The sequence below is a fragment of the Hibiscus syriacus genome, unplaced genomic scaffold, assembly GCF_006381635.1.
Source record: "Hibiscus syriacus cultivar Baekdansim isolate YM2019G1 unplaced genomic scaffold, ASM638163v2 tig00010968_pilon, whole genome shotgun sequence".
Classification (NCBI taxonomy): Eukaryota; Viridiplantae; Streptophyta; class Magnoliopsida; order Malvales; family Malvaceae; genus Hibiscus; species Hibiscus syriacus.
In genome coordinates, this window is record NW_024062239.1 from 469,156 (window position 1) to 485,873 (window position 16,718).

Consider the following 16,718-nt stretch of genomic DNA (forward strand, 5'->3'; position numbering starts at 1 on the left):
GTTTAAATTAAATTAAATTAAATAAAGTAGTGTAAACAAATTTTTTCTGGACCTGAAACTTGAAGCAAGTTGTGGAGATCTATTTCTAGATCTCAGAATTGGATAAAAGAAGTTTCAGAAAGGGAGAAAAGAGTCGGTCGACATGAATTGGGGATGAAGAAGATAATTTCTCTGATTCTTCATGTTGGATCAAATCTATAGTATTTCATATTCCTACTTTTATGATTTAGTTGAGATGGTTTGCTTGAGATGAAGTTTGATGAAATTATTGGCAATTCTGAAGTTTGGTTGTGAATAATAATGGCATGGGTTTTAAAAGGTAAACTGTCGATGTGCTCACTTCTTGTTCACTTTCGATAATCAAAATTACGTCGTTACTTCGGTGATACGTTAATTTCAAGAAATTATTTAATTTTAATTTAATTTTAGATAGAATTTAAATAGATTTTTAATTTTATATAAAATATTATGGTCTTTTTTTATAAAAATATTTTTTGAAAAATATTTTCCATTTTGAAAAACATTTTGTGGAAAACAATTTATGGTGTTTTGAATAAATTATTTTTCGTGAAGAATTTTTTAGAAATTATTTATTAAAAATATTAAATGTAATATAATATTTAAAATTACTATGTTTTGAAATTAAAATAATATTTATAATTTTATAAATAAAAATATTAAAACTAGTGTATGCTATTGAAACAAAAATATTACAAATTATATTATTTATTAAAATAAAGTATTATACTATATTTTTTAAATTATTAATTAATATATTTTAAATATATTTTTTAAAATATTATTAAATTATTATATTAATAATAAATTCATAAATAGTATTATTCAATAATTGAATAATATTATGTCTATGAAATTAATAAATAATATAAATTTTATAATAAGTAAAAATATAACATCTTATATTATTATAATATAATTGAGTATATAATTATAATATTAAAAAATATAATATTATATTGTTAAAAATATAAATAAATATATATTTTTTAAAATATTTTAATAATTAATATTTTTTAAAATGATATTAAAATATTATATTATTATTAAATACATCAAATAAAATTATTTTGAATATTTATTATTTGAAGTGAAAAATTCAAAAAATTACTTATGAAAAATTAGATCGTAAGTCATTCTCCAAAAATTCAAAGGAAATTTTATTGATCAGAAAAATGTTTTACATTGACCAATCAATTTTCATTCTACCAAACACTAAAAATGAGGAAAACGTTTTTTTGAAAAACGAGGAAAACATTTTTCGAAAAATGTTTTAAATGAAACAAACGAACCCTTAGTTTAATTCTTGTTCCATGATTAGTAACGTCTTTGACTTTCTTCTTGTAATTATCCTCATGTATGCGAACTCGGATTCAGATATCTCATGTGTGCCTGGGACAAATTGACGTGCCCTATTATGCCGAAGTGCTAAAAGTGGAGAATAGCCAATTCGTCCCCACAACCCAAGTAACATTACTACTTTTGAATCTCCACACCGGTAAAGAATGTCAGTATGAGTCAGCCAAGGGGCTCTCTATACGATGTCTTTGTCCTCGAGGTATAAATACTTTGGCCCATTTGTACTTTGGAACACCTTCTCATCATTTTTTTTGTAAGTATGTCGTACTGAATTGGTAGTAAGAAATCCCATCAGTTTTCGAAAAATGACTATGGATTCAAACCTGAAGCAACTGTGTGCATCTTATAAAATGTCCTCCACCAGTCTTTCTACAGTGATTTAATGAATGAAAGGTCTCAGCTAGGATTGTTGGTCGCTTAGGCAGTTGTTCGAATAATTCCACCACAGCTGCTTCAATGTATCCCAGGGTTTTAGGAAAGATAATCAGCCATAGATACCCAGTGTGAAGAGATCAATCACCTTCCATTCCTCAGGATGATTCTTCATTAGTTGCTTGATGTGAGCCCAATTATTTCCTTCTCCTTTACGCTTGTGTTGAATCCGGTCAGTTACCCACTTTTCATCAACCCCTGGATCCTTTGCCAACCCATTCTTGAAATGTTGACTTTTGATGTATTTGATGAAGACTCGACCCATTATGATTCCCTTATAATGTAAAAGGGTAGTGTATTCTTCAATTTTGGGCACCATCTTATTGGTTGAATGTAAAGCAACTATATCCTAGAATCCAAAATTACACTAAGGCTCGAATTAGAGGTTCGTATCTTGACATAGAGCAAGTGTGCAATATCACAGTATCACTGGCAAAACCTCTGTTTCATGTCTTTTTTCCAACTGTCCCAAATGTTATACAACTCTTGAGTATAATTCTGTTTGAGGCTGATGGAAGCGTAGCCAGCCAGGTCTGACACATAGTTATCTTGCAGGCTATCTATTTTTCCTTCTGAGTCTTTTATGACCATAGTCGTACTTCTATAATTTTTATCTCTTGAATTATAACCCCTTTTTCCATTAATACAAATTATTTGAGTTTTAACGATCACTTTGCGGATCAACATCTCTTTTAAATGATGAAAATGATAAAAAGAAAATAAAACAAAAAATGAAAGGAAAAAAATTAGTAAAATAAAAATAATAATCAGAATAATAATGAAAACAGAAATTCCTACCCCACATGCTTTTTGTTCCTACCCAAACATGATCTATATCTCGCATGTTATTTTCTTGAACAAATCCTAACTGCATGTACTTCTAATTCGTATGCTTTGAACATTAAAAATAAAGTAGGAAATAAATCAAGCATCCCAAGTTTTGAATGAAGTTTTGGGGTGGGCTCTAATTCCTTGCAGCATCACGGTTTGGATATAAAAGAGGTACCTGAGTTCTCCTTGCTAATACCCCTTGGGCCTGCCATACCCTCAGTCCTAAGCCATCACAGGCTAATGTGGACCGAGTTAAACTCGAGAGGATACATTCCTTATGCCTGTACAGAGAATAAATTCACACGAAGGCATAAGGTATATGAATCCCGAAGGTTAATTGCTAGGCTTATACGAAAAATAAATTCCCACGAAGGCTTAACTTTCACCTCCATTTAAACCGAGAATATGACTTGAGATAAATGATTTAAAAAAAACTGAAATCATTAGAAAACTATCAATACAACTATTTATTTGAAAAATAATAATCAAAGGTAAATAACAAGGATCAAAAAGATAAATTATAATCCAAACTTACAATTTTGCTTAGGAAGACAACCTTATATAAATTTTGGCCTAACTCTCTTACCTGTCCCCAGTGGAGTCGCCAAGCTGTCGTAACCGCTCTTCGGTGGATCCGAAATCGGGTTTCGACTTAATTTGATGTGATGAAGTCACCACCGATCATTTTAATTTTGTTGATTGGATACCATAACTTACCATTTATTTGATCTAGGATTTACCAGAAATTAGTCGGATTTGGGAGTTGATTACAATCAAGGAAGGATTAGCACCCTTGCACTGCCCTTTCTGTACCAATTTGATTTCCCGATTGTATTAATTGTGAAAATTACCATTGAAATTAAAATTTAAAAATTTGATCTGAATTACTTACCGTTGACCAATTTAAAATTGCTTAAAACAAAGTAAAATTAATGTTAAACAGATAAAATAAAATAAAATAAAAAATCCATGTATTAAATTAAAAAAAACAAAAATTAAGGAGGATTAAATTGAAAAGAATTTAAAATTAGGGGTTAAATTGATGCTAAATGAAAGCTGCAAGGAAAAATAAAAAGTTATGGGGTTAATTTGCAAAATATAAGAAATATATTCATAGATTAAATTGAATTAATTCAAAATTCAAGGGCAAAATTACAACAGGTGACCAAAATAAATTGCGCATCAAAACTATAGGGACTGTATAAATAATTTAACTATTTAGTAATTACACAAAGGCCCTCCCTATAAATAGCCCGAAAATCATGAAAAAAATCATTTTAACCATTCTTCCAAAATAAAAACCTCTCTCTCTCTCAACTTTCTCTTAGACTCTCCCCACGCCGACCGAAAACTGACCATTCCCCGACGAGGCATTGCCTCCCGGACCGTCGCTCGATCGCTGCCTCCGGTGGCTGGGAACCTAAAATCCTACCCAAAGCTTCCTCTTAACATCCGAACCCAAAACTGAGGTCCAAATGCCCTAAAAAAACCCATTAGCGTAGATCCAAAAACAAAGTCTGGGTTACCTTTTTCTGACGAGCCTCTCGTTTTCTGGCGACCTTTGGTTTTCGCAACCGTTCTTTCCTCCACGCAGTCAAAACCGAATCTTTGATATTTTTGAATGCTTTTTCCCTTGTGTGATGCTTCATTTTTTTTGTTTCGATTGCATTTTTTGTTGTGTATTGCCTTGTGCTATTCGGTTTCTCTTTATGGTATTTATATAGCCCCCCGACAGAGTTGTTTTTAATCATAATGGGGAATGTTTCCCTCGTCCCCATTTTACTCGAGTTGTTGCTCATGTTTGCCGAGGATCACTAGAAATATTTGTTCCCGATTTTGTTATGATTAACTTCGATTTAACATGCACCGTTTCCTTCACCGACTGTTATGCGTTGGCTGGCCTCTAGGCTTGAAGTGCTATTGCTATTTTAAGGTTCATGAAATCTCTGTTGGGTTAGGCAGATGAGCTTATTGGATTGGATCAGGCCTTCCCTAACCGGGCTTGCTTGCTGGGTCAGGCCTACTTGCTCAGTTGGGCTTCACTTTGGACCGATTGGACTTGGACTTTATCTTTAATTTGGACATGAAATAAATAAGTAAATAATATATAACATATATAGAATAATGTAATAAATATATAATAATAATATATAAATAATACTATATACTATAATAAAGAATATATATAGATAATATAATATTATAATACATAACATACCATATTATATATATACTATATAATACCCTATATATACTATATAATAGAATAGAATAGAATAGAATAGAATAGAATAGAATAGAATAGAATAGAATAGAATAGAATAGAATAGAATAGAATAGAATAGAATAGAATAGAATATAATATAATATAATATAATATAATATAATATAATATAATATAATAAATATATAATATAATATAATATAATATAATATAATATAATATAATATAATATATAAATAGAATAAATAAATAGATATAATAATATAATATAATATAATAGAATAAATAAATAAATAAATAAATAAATAGAATAATAAATAGAATAAATAATATAATATAATATAATATAATATAATATAATATAATATAATATAATATAATATAATAATCCCGGACGAAAATGGGTGTCTACACCACAAAACAGGTTTATAGCGTCGTTTCTGTACCAAACGCTGCAAAATTGTAACATCAACCGCACTTTTAAACAAAACGCTGCTATAGACTATTAATTTAGTGGCGTTTTTACTAAACACCGCAATAACGTTTATATATAGCGTTGTTTTTTTAAGGAAAGCCGCTACAGACAATTACTTTAGTAGCGTTTTTTATACAAGCGCCGCAAGTGCCGCAAAGCTCTATATATAGCGGCGTTTTATAAAAACACCGTTATAGACTATTTCTTTAGTAGTGTTTTTTATACAAATGCCACAATAAGATTTATATAGCGGCTTTTTGCCGCGCTTTTGAGTCTCTATTTTTGCAAAACCCTAGAAAATTTGATGGCTTACCTTATACCAATTTTATTTTGATATCAAAATCTTCCGTCCCCGACTTTTAAAATTGTGCGACGCCTTTTCTTCTTTATTATTTTGTTTCAAACCCTAGCAGTAAACTCCCCACTCACCTTCATTGTTGCCGACGTTCGTCTCCAAGGGTAAGCAAGGTCACCGGTCATCGGTTTAAGGTTCCGTCGCAGCCACATCGTCGCTTCCGGTGTTGGGGGCTGTTTGTGTTGAAACCGCGAGCTTTGCTCTATCAAACGCCGCTACAACCATGTGTAATCGGCCATTTGTGGATACTACGAGATCAGCGCTCGTGTGGGGAAGGTCAGGATGGTTGATGCACCGTCGGGGTCACCTCCACCGGCCGTGTGGGTGTTGTTTTGTCAGTTACCATGCCTTTGTTCGGGGAAGGTCAGGATACTACGTAACTTCATTCTCTGTTTAGCATCGACAGTTTGCTTGCTTGAAGCAGACGCATCTCCTCTCTCATGGCGGCCTCGCAGCTCTTATCGTTAACAGCGCCAAACCCAGAAGCGATGGGTCTCATTATCGGAGCCTCTAAATCGTCTTTCTTCACCGGCACCAAGCTCTTATTGTCGACGAAGCCCTGTTCTCGAAAGTCCACTGCTCAGAAATGCTACAAATCTCCCTTTGATAAGTCAATCCAACCAATTCAGAGAAAAAAATCTTAAAGATTGATGTTAGTTTTTTTTTTTTTTTCCAGATTTTTTAAAGCTAAGAACATAATATTGTTATGCGTTTCTTTTGGAAAGGGTTTTTGATTTGGGAACAATGTTTTTTATTTTACTTTCAGTTTAAAGAATAAAGCAAATGCTGGTTGGAGTTTCTTTTTATATTTTTACTGTCATAAACATGGAACATGAAAGATTAATATATTGGAATGATTTGATTAATCCATGTATTTTTCGGTGATATTTTTAGTTCTAGATGGAGCTTTGATGGTTGTTCGTTATTTGAGTTATGAAATTATCACAAGCTGCTTTGAGTGCGGTTCATATGAAGTTAAGACTAAAAGTTACTGTTTTGTTTGTTTGTTGTTTAGTGATGGACAATTATAAAAACGTGCCTGGATATCTTTATGGTCTTCAGAAATGGACATGTTCATGACTGAAGATAATCCAGTCCGTCGACAATCCGAAAGTGTTACTGAGGTTTGCTCATTTATTTAACCTTTTTCCAAATCTCAGTTCATAGATAACGGTTGATGTAAGAAATTAGTGTAAACAGTAGAACCTAGAAGTTACTTTTTTGTTTCCCGATGTTTTCCTGGAAAGTATTTCATCTGCTAGAAACTATTTGAATAATGGGGGTATGTGGAATATGTCAAGCTTGAACGATAGAGGCCTTTCCAAACATAGTATGAGTGTAAGCATGTATCGTGGAGGGGGCAGTGGTATTTGAGTTGTAGGCTAGTAGCAATCTCTGTTGTATGGGACGGCAGAGGAAGGACGTTTCAAGTACCCTAAACGTCTCTGGGACAGGGACGGTGCGGGGATGGTTGGGGTAATTATCGGGGACGTTCCACGGTGGCAGGGTCTAGCCGAATGATACGGGGACGTTTCGGTGCTGGCTGAGGACGTTTCGGGGACGACATGTGACTAGCACTCGCTTTTTTCTTGAAGTGTCGCCATCTTCATCATCACTGATGCCTCCATTCGATTCTCTTTCGTTCCTTTTTCTCACACTCGATATCGTGTTGTTCGGAGATGAAACTCCGGCTTCTTCTTCACAGTCGACTGTTGACGGTAACCGGTTCACGTCGATTCCTCTAAGAAACGTTCTAGCCTCGGTGGTCAAAAATATCCAGAGCTAGGATCTGCATGCAAGCACACCATACTTTTTTTCATATAAAAAGTTGCAGATATAGAGGCTTTTGCATGGGAAAACTGTCACGCTAAAGCATACCTGGAGGAGGAGAGACGACATCGTTCCATGAGGGTTTTTGAAGGGAACACCAGAAGGAGAATAACAAGTATTAGCAGAAGAAGGGGTTAGATTTAGGTGATGACTGTGAGGGAAACTCAAACTCAGACTCAAACCCATACTTTCTTTCCCCATCATCCTTAATATTTTCTCTCGAGCTAAACACAACTTTTAATTTTTGTGGTGTGAACAAAGATGAGAGAGAGTTTGGGGTTGGGGAGTTTAATGGGAGTGGTGGATTGAAGATTATATAATAATAAATGATAATAATAAAGTAATGATAATTAATGAAAAAAATGGAAGTTTAATGGTGAGTTGTTCTGATGGGGGAGGCCAATTATCTCAATCATGGCCGTGGTTTAAATATTGAGATTTGACATTTTAATATTGTGATTTGTTTATGGATTTTATTGTTCTAAATTAAATATTGTGGTTTGAGTCTTGATATTTGATTTTATTTATAATTTTTTACATCTATTTATAATTTTAAAATTATTTTATATGACGTACCCTTGTCGTCCCCATACCCTATAATTTTAAAATTATTGTTTCCCATCCCCGTATCCGTATCAGTGCACATAGGTAGCAATTGCATGCCTTGATTTTTTTCCACTTGGTCATGACTCATGATGCTGTGTATTTGAGTGCTTGATCTGCACTTAATGTAAATGGGTTGTTATAAAGCTTTGTGATTTTGCACTTGATTGAGTGGTTTTAAATATAGTAACAATTGCCTTGATTTTCCAGTTGCCCAATCCCGAGCATACCTTCCTGCATTCCCCAATTATAAATTGTACCCAAAAATATGGTGTTGCTGTTTACTGTTAGCCATAAACTTTGTTTCACACATGCTCAGGTGCATTTTCACGTGTGTAGTTCTTACTCTTAGTTTGACCTAGAATCCTGTGTAATCTGTGTTGCATGAGAGACTCTGCCAGCAAATATCAGTTTATATCTTGATATCTAGTTGACCTGGCATTTTCTAAACTAGAACTGTTGGAATTCATTTTTCTTTGTTTTCTTGATAGACCAATATTCATAACTTAGTTTTGATCTAGTTGAATTATTACGATATTACGTTGTATGCGATATAACCTAAAGTAGTTGCATGCACTTCCTCTCAAAAATCAATATATGTTGTCTCGTAGTTATTTCTTTGGGGTTTCGCTTGTGGACATAAGTAACCAGGTAAAGCTAAATAACTCGACAAGTTATGAAATTATTTTGTATGATAAGTTTGCACTATATATTTTTTCATTATTTTTCTTCATGCATTGAATGATCCCTGTAATACCCTAAACATCGGGTCAGTGACTAAGTGTAAGAATTTAAAATTTGGAGGTTAAATTTGAATAAATTGAAAAGTTTAAGGACCGATTTTGAGAAATTTTGTCTAGTACTTGTTATCAAAGATTGAAGAATGGAAGGGCATTATGGTCTTTTAGCAGGAAATGAATTTAAAATTTATTTTTAAAGGATATTTAACCATGTGGGAAAAAGAGAGATAAGGAAAGGAAAAATCTGAAACTTTGATTATCTTCTTCACCGTAAAACCTCCATTTTAAGGTAAGTTACTTTTAAGTTGGTTATTTCATTAATTTTTGGGTTGATTTTAAAGCCTTGAGTGGTATAGAAGCTAATGGAAAGCTTTAAGATAAATAGAAACTAAGAGTTGGTGAATTAAGGGTGAACTAGTAAAATGGGTTTTTAAGTGAATGAATGAATTTGGTTATTAATTGAATTTTAAAAGCATATTTGACTTGTCAAAGGTGTAAAAGAAATTTGAAGTCTTAGAAACGTTTGAGAACATGTTTGACTAATTGGTACGATTTTTAGTTTTAAGTGTTATATGGAGAAATTTGGATGTTAAAAGGAGATTATTGGATATAAGTTAGTTGGGGTAAGTGATAAGGAGTTTAAAGGCATACATAGAGTTAATGGTATGAGATTTAGGTGAGTTTGGAGAAAAAATTGAAATGAAATAAGAGAAATGATAGGGAAGCGGTGGCGGATTGATGAACGTTGCTCTTGTTGAAGAATCAAACCTAGAAAGCTCTAGACTCGATGAAGAACAAAGGGGATGAATAGGGGAAGGTGGCGGCAACATCTAGGATTCTTTAGGGTTTCTTTTATGTGTTGGAATCAAGGCAATAAGAATAGAATAAAATAAACAAAAGATAAATAAACGGAAGATGAAATAAGATAATAAAGAAATCAGAAGATCTCCCTTATGAAGGTGAACGGTAAAGATGATTGATGGTGCGAATGGATTTGTGGATAATAGATGGATAAGTGTCCTATCGAGCCCTCCTAGTCGCAATGAAAAGACAAACACGATAAATGGCTCTAACCAACCCTCCTAGTCGTGATGAAAAGGCAAATTGGAGTGTGAAGATTAATCTCCCTCTCAAGAACTTGAAAGAACTTCAGGAGAAGAAGCTTCGAAGGCACAAGACAATCAGTACTTGCAAAAACAAACTCTCGTTGTATTATTGATCAAAGAAATCTTAATTACAAAGTTGAATGAAGCCTCCTTTATATAGGGGCTGAATTCTAAAGGTCCTAAATAACTAAAGAATAAAATAATAATAAACTAAACATGTTTTAACTCTAATTCCTAATAAAATAATAATAACTAAAAATATTGTTTTAACCCAACCTTAATTCCTAATAAAATAATAAATCTGATCCTAAAAGATAATTAATCATCCTATATTAAATTATATTACAAATAATCAATATAAATATTGAAAATTCGTAATCCCGTATAGGATTTCCTGCATGCACCATCTTCAGTAAAATGGTCATATCTTGAGTTCCCGATATCGGATTGATGAGATTCAAGAACCATTGAAAAGATAAGAGATAGAAGGTTTTATGTCCAGAAGAAATGTTGACCAAATAAGATCAGGATCCCATTCCAAAAGTCGTCTCAAGTCTGCTATTGTTCTGGTCTTCTTTTCCAATGCTTGGACGAGTGGATCATTTGGAAGAGTTATTACTTCTTCCTTTGATGTGAGCCTTGTGATGCATGTATCATCCTCCCTTTATTCAAAAAGATTCAAACTCGAATCTGAAACATTAAAGGGAGCAACATTAGAATCGTTTAATGATTCATTCACATTATTCTTACCGAATAGATATGCTTTGAATCTTCGAGACTTTGTTCTTCTAATAGGTTTGAGTAGAAACATTAGTACAAATAAGCATGTATTCTGGACTCTGGTGCATGTATCATTCCCCCACTCCTCAAAAGGATTCGTCCTCGAATATGAAAATCCAAAAGAAAGATAATTAGATGTGTTGAACGGAAAACTTGTGAAACATTTACCAGGATCAATGTGATATGTCTTTATGCGTTTTAGTCGAGGTTTCTTATTTATAGGAACTGATTTCTTGTAGTATTGAAATCCTCTTTTGCATAAAGTCTTGTAATATGATGTTTTGGTTGAAATTCAACATGGCGTCGACCTCTGTTGGCTTTCTGTATGATTGCTTTAGATAATTTCTCCATGGTTTTATTCTTGTGTGGCGAGAATGAGTGTTTAAAACCATGTCAACTGGTTTGTTAAAGTAATCCCTTAAGTCTCCTAAGTGTGGTTCATGAATTAATAATTCTCGGGAGGAGATTTGTGGACTGTAAAACTTGTTTAGTTGGAAAGGAAACTCATATACAAGATAAAGCTCATTAGAAGCACTTTTAAAAGTATGGGTAGAATTATCAGAAATATCCGAGTTATTGTGATATACATCTTTGATATGTTCAATTCTCGGAATAGTAGTATGTGTTTGATAGGTAAGAGTATACCTTCGTGGTAGTGCATCGTCTATTGTGTTTTGCTTACCTCGGTCTTTGGACTCCCGTAAATCGTGACTCTTAATTGATATGGCATAGTGATTAGGGCTTTCAGGTGATAATCCGTCAGGAGGGTCACCTAGCACTATTCGACAACTCTTGGCGATGGAAGATGGTGTGGTCCAGTCTCGTGTTACTTTTACTTTCTCATCATTTACATGGATTCTCTGTGCATGAACTATAAAGCATGTGGAGTTGTTCAAGTCATGTTTCGTCATTAAGATGGCGTCACGACTAAGGCTTTCCTGGATGTAGCCTTTTTGTAACAAATCTAACTCTTTGGTTTCTTCGAGATTGTATGTTTGACGAGGTATGATGCAACCTTGAATTAGATTGGTTTGGTGTTTTTTTCCTCTTTTCAGTGGTAATTCATTAGGTGGATCACCTAACACTTCTCGAAAATCCTATAACAAAGATGAAAACACACTAGGAAAATCCTTGTTAATGTTAGAAATTGAAACAATTGATTCCCTAAAGTGAACAAGGATGGAAGGTTGTTTGTAAAGAAGGTTCTCTCTCAATTCTTTTGTGCTCACACATAGATTTTGAGTCACTCTTTTCTTCTCACAATTAGGTTCACTCACCTCCCATGGGTCATTATTCTTTTGGTTTTTGAAACTAGTGACCTCTTTTTCTTTTGCCTCTTTCTTAGCTTTTTCTTTTTTTACTTTCTCTACCTCCTCACAAATTATCATTTGATCTTTAGGGGTTGGAAGTGTGTCATTCTTTGCTGGTCGTTCTTTCTCCTTGTCAGGTTTGTCATCTCTTGGCTTTTTCAGAGAAGATGGAGTAGAAGATGAGGAAGGATTTGAAGGATTACCTTGGTAAGAGGATGAAATACCTTGGTAATATTCTCTGAATCGGAATCTCCTTTGTACTTGTGTCTCGATTGTCATTGCTTTCTTTAGTGTATCTTCGAGGTTTTCGTACTCATGGAGATCAAGAAGATCAGTGATGTTTGAGTTTAAGCCGACGACGAATCTTGACACGGTTACCTCTTCTTTTTCGGTTATGTTAGCCCTATTGAGTAAGGACTGCATCTCCTTGTAGTAGTCTTCAACTGAACTTCTACCTTGTCGAAGTTGGTGTAGTCGTAGTTTAACTTCTCGTGTATAATGTGTCGGTAGGAATCGCTTCCTCATGGTTTGTTTGAGGTCGGTCCAAGAAGTGATTGTTGGAATTTGGAAGTTCTGGATCTTTTTCCTTGTTTGCATCCACCATGTTCGAGCATATCCTTCGAATTGCATGGTGATAAAGGTGAACTTGTTTAGCTTGGGGGCAATCATGGTATACGAACATGAGATCAACTTTTCCTTCCCAATCGATGTACCTGTCTGGATCGTTGTCTCCTTTGAAAGACGGGATCGTGAACTTTGGTTTTGCAAAGAGTTCGGGTGCTTGTAAACGTGGTTGTTCTCACCTGGGTACCAAAAGTTCAACATTGTTTGGTCTTGGATTTTGGTTTGGTAGATCCAGTTGTGGTTCTTGTCATTTTCTCACGGTTTCATCAAATCTTTCAACTTGAGACGTGAGTCGGGAAAGTGTGGCTAAGATAGCCGTAAGTGTCTTGTTGTTATTGTCGCCCATCCTGAAATCATAACACTCAAAAGAAAATTTTAAAGTAGAATAAAAATAAAATAAATTCAACAAAGCAAGAAACCTCACAAGTCACTCCAAGAAAGTAACACAACGAGAGGCAAGTAAGCCGATCTTGTACTCTTTAAAACTCACTTTACCAAGTAGTCTTTCACAGTTCGTATCGGAGTTTGATTACTAGCAAAGGCGATAAGAAAAAACTAAAAGTTCTAAGAGGCCAAACAAGGGTTAGACTCCAAGAGAACGAGAATGCAAAGAAGGAAGAAGTATGCAAACTCTTTAGTCCTACTAACATAATGAAGATAATGTGTTAGATAATGCAAAAGAGCAATAACAAGGAAAAATAAAAGAACCTAAAACACTAAGAGTCAAAGAAAAAAAAGAACCAACCCAGAAACCTGGAAAACGCTGGATCAATTTGAGCAACGTTTTTGAGGGGGTTACCGGTGTCAAAGAATTATGGAAAAATTCTTGAATGTCTTTTGATGTCAAGAAACCACCTGTAAAATTTCAGAACCAAATATCTTCAGTAGTATCCAGTAGACTCTATTGAACGGTGAGTCCTCAAACAATCTGTTTTTATTGATTGCTTTGTTCGAAGGTGTTGTTGATCTCAAAATATTCTGATTTTTTGTATGAATGATCCTAAATATATTAATTTTTAATCTGGAAATTTTCACCACGAAATTCCTCCTGTAAAATTTTCAAGAAATTCGACAATATTCTAAACGAATCTGCCGATGAAACTTGAATGATGTATTTGAAGGCTCCAATGAACTCCGATTGGGGTGAAATTTTGACTGGGGATTAATCTTAGATGAATATGATATATGGATAAAATCCCCTAAATACCTTCTTTTGCAATTTTTTGAAATTTTAGCTTTTTTTTATTGTTTTTTTGCCTTTATTTTTTGCATTTTTTTGTTTTTTTGAAAAAAAATAGCAAACTAACAAGAAGGATTTAAATCTAAATTAAAATTAAATAAAAAGAACCTGAAACGCTGAATCTTTTGTGAACTAGCTCCGTTGGGGTACCTTGACGGTTTTATGTGCAAGAACAAGCAAGATTGCTTGTTTCTTTCCAAGAATCAGCCCAAATCTGATACCAATTGATAATTAATCATCCTATATTAAATTATATTACAAATAATTAATATAAATATTTAAAATTCGTAATATTTACAAAATAACGTATTAATCCCGTATAGGATTTCCTGCAAGCACCATCTTCAGTAAAATGGTCATATCTTAGTTCCCGATATTGGATTGATGCGATTCAAGAACCTTTGAAAAGATAAGAGACAGACGGTTTTATGTCCAGAAGACATGTTGACCAAATAAGATCAGGATCCCATTCAAAATGTCATCTCAAGTCTGCTATTGTTCTGGTCTTCTTTTCCAATGCTTGGACGAGTGGATCATTTGGAAGAGTTATTACTTCTTCCTTTGATGTGAGCCTTGTGATGCATGTTGAAGAACGTTGCTCTTGTTGAAGAATCAAACCTAGAAATCTCTAGACTCGATGAAGAACAAGGGGATGAATAGGGGAAGGTGGCGGCAGCAGTTAGGATTCTTTAGGGTTTCTTTTATGTGCTGGAATCAAGGCAATAAGATTAGAATATAATAAAGAAAAGATAAATAAACGGAAGATGAAATAAGATAATAAAGAAATCAGAAGATCTCCCTTATTAAGGTGAACGGTAAAGATGATTATTGGTGCGAATGGATTTGTGGATAATAGATGGATAAGTGTCCTATCGAGCCCTCCTAGTCGCAATAAAAAGGCAAACACGATAAATGGCTCTAACCAACCCTCCTAGTCGTGATGAAAAGGCAAATTGGAGTGTGAAGATTAATCTCCCTCACAAGAACTTGAAAGAACTCCAGGAGAAGAAGTTTCGAAGGCACAAGGCAATCAGCACTTGCAAAAACAAAATCTCGTTGTATTATTGATCAAAGAAATCTTAATTACAAAGTTGAATGAAGCCTCCTTTATATAGGGGCTGAATTCTAAAGGTCCTAAATAACTAAAGAATAAAATAATAATAAATTAAACATGTTTTAACTCTAATTCCTAATAAAATAATAATAACTAAAAATATTGTTTTAACCCAACCTTAATTCCTAATAAAATAATAAATCTGATCCTAAAAGATAATTAATCATCCTATATTAAATTATATTACAAATAATCAATATAAATATTGAAAATTCGTAATATTTACAAAATAACGTATTAATCCCATATAGGATTTCCTGCATGCACCATCTTCAGTAAAATGGTCATATCTTGAGTTCCCGATATCGGATTTATGTGATTCAAGAACCGTTGAAAATATAAGAGACAGACAGTTTTATGTCCAGAAGACATGTTGACCAAATAAGATCAGATCCCATTCAAAAAGTCGTCTCAAGTCTGCTATTGTTATGGTCTTCTTTTCCAATGCTTGGACGAGTGGATCATTGGAAGAGTTATTACTTCTTCCTTTGATGTGAGCCTTGTGATGCATGTATCATCCTCTCTTTCTTCAAAAAGATTCGACCTCGAATTGAAACATTAAAGGGAGCAACATTAGAATCGTTTAATGATTCATTCACATTATTCTTACCGAATAGATATGTTTTGAATCTTCGAGACTTTGTTCTTCTAATAGGTTCGAGTAGAAACATTAGTCCAAAGCATGTATTCTGGACTCTGGTGCATGTATCAAGAAATCTGGGTAGGGGTATAAGTACTAGAAGAACAATACCGATACTATAAGGTTAAATTGAAAGAAATAGTATGAACCGCATCGATACTTATTTAAGTAGTATCGATACTGATGTGGAGGTACCGATACCAAGGGTAAGGTATCGATACTATAAGTAGAGATGAAATTCCAGAATTCCAAAATGGTATTGATACTGAAGTGGGTATCGATACCATAGAAGAGAAGTATCAGTATTGTAGGAAGGGTACCAATACTATTCAATCTGAAATGTTAAACTAGGAGTTTCATTTTGTTTATGTAAGTGTTAATTGATTATTCATTAATAGAAATTTGGTATTGATCTTGGACATATTGATGTGTAGATTTGGATCGAAAGCATACCGAAAGAATCGACACAGTACGGGATTGAATGATAGAAAAATGATTTCTGTTTATGACTTACGTGAGGCAAATGTGAGTGCAAATTTATTATTTTATATTAGATATGAGAACGACTTGCGATAAGCCAACCTCAAAGGATTTGGATCGAAAATAATTTTATTTATTTTATTTTATGCATTATTTTTATGATGTTTTATATAAATTGTATTTACAAAGTACTATTTTGATTTTATTAATATGTGAATGTGTTCTATGTAAAAATGCTTTACGTGAATGTGTTTTATGTGAAGATGTTTTATATGAATGTGTTCTACGTGGATAAAGGATATCTTGAATAATGAAGTGTGAAATAATTATACGGTTAAAGCCCAAAGTATATGTATGAGAATTTGAGGCATAGTTAGCATGGCAAGAGTCGAGGGTAATACGCGGTCCTTCGGGACAAATTTCTACGTGGTCCTTCGGGACAAATTTCTACGTGGTTCTTCGGGACAAATTCTACGCGGTCTTTCGAGATAAATCTATGTGACACTTCGGTACAAATTATATGAGTTGTGGTGATTGCAATTATAGTGCACAACCTC

At 33.6% G+C, this 16,718-nt stretch overlaps 1 protein-coding gene and 1 pseudogene across 1 annotated transcript; one reads left to right on the top strand and one right to left on the bottom strand.

Moving 5' to 3' along the window:
* Positions 1 to 6,078: 6,078 nt before the first annotated feature.
* Positions 6,079 to 7,068, top strand: LOC120204478 (annotated as a pseudogene).
* Positions 7,069 to 7,203: 135 nt separating this feature from the next.
* Positions 7,204 to 7,725, bottom strand: LOC120204479 (homeobox-leucine zipper protein HAT4-like). The gene is made up of 2 exons (XM_039204560.1): positions 7,573 to 7,725; positions 7,204 to 7,476 (listed from the first exon to the last, which is right to left on the bottom strand). The coding sequence occupies exons 1-2, from the start codon at positions 7,723 to 7,725 to the stop codon at positions 7,204 to 7,206; spliced, it is 426 nt and encodes a 141-aa protein (XP_039060491.1).
* Between the last annotated feature and the right edge of the window lie 8,993 nt (positions 7,726 to 16,718).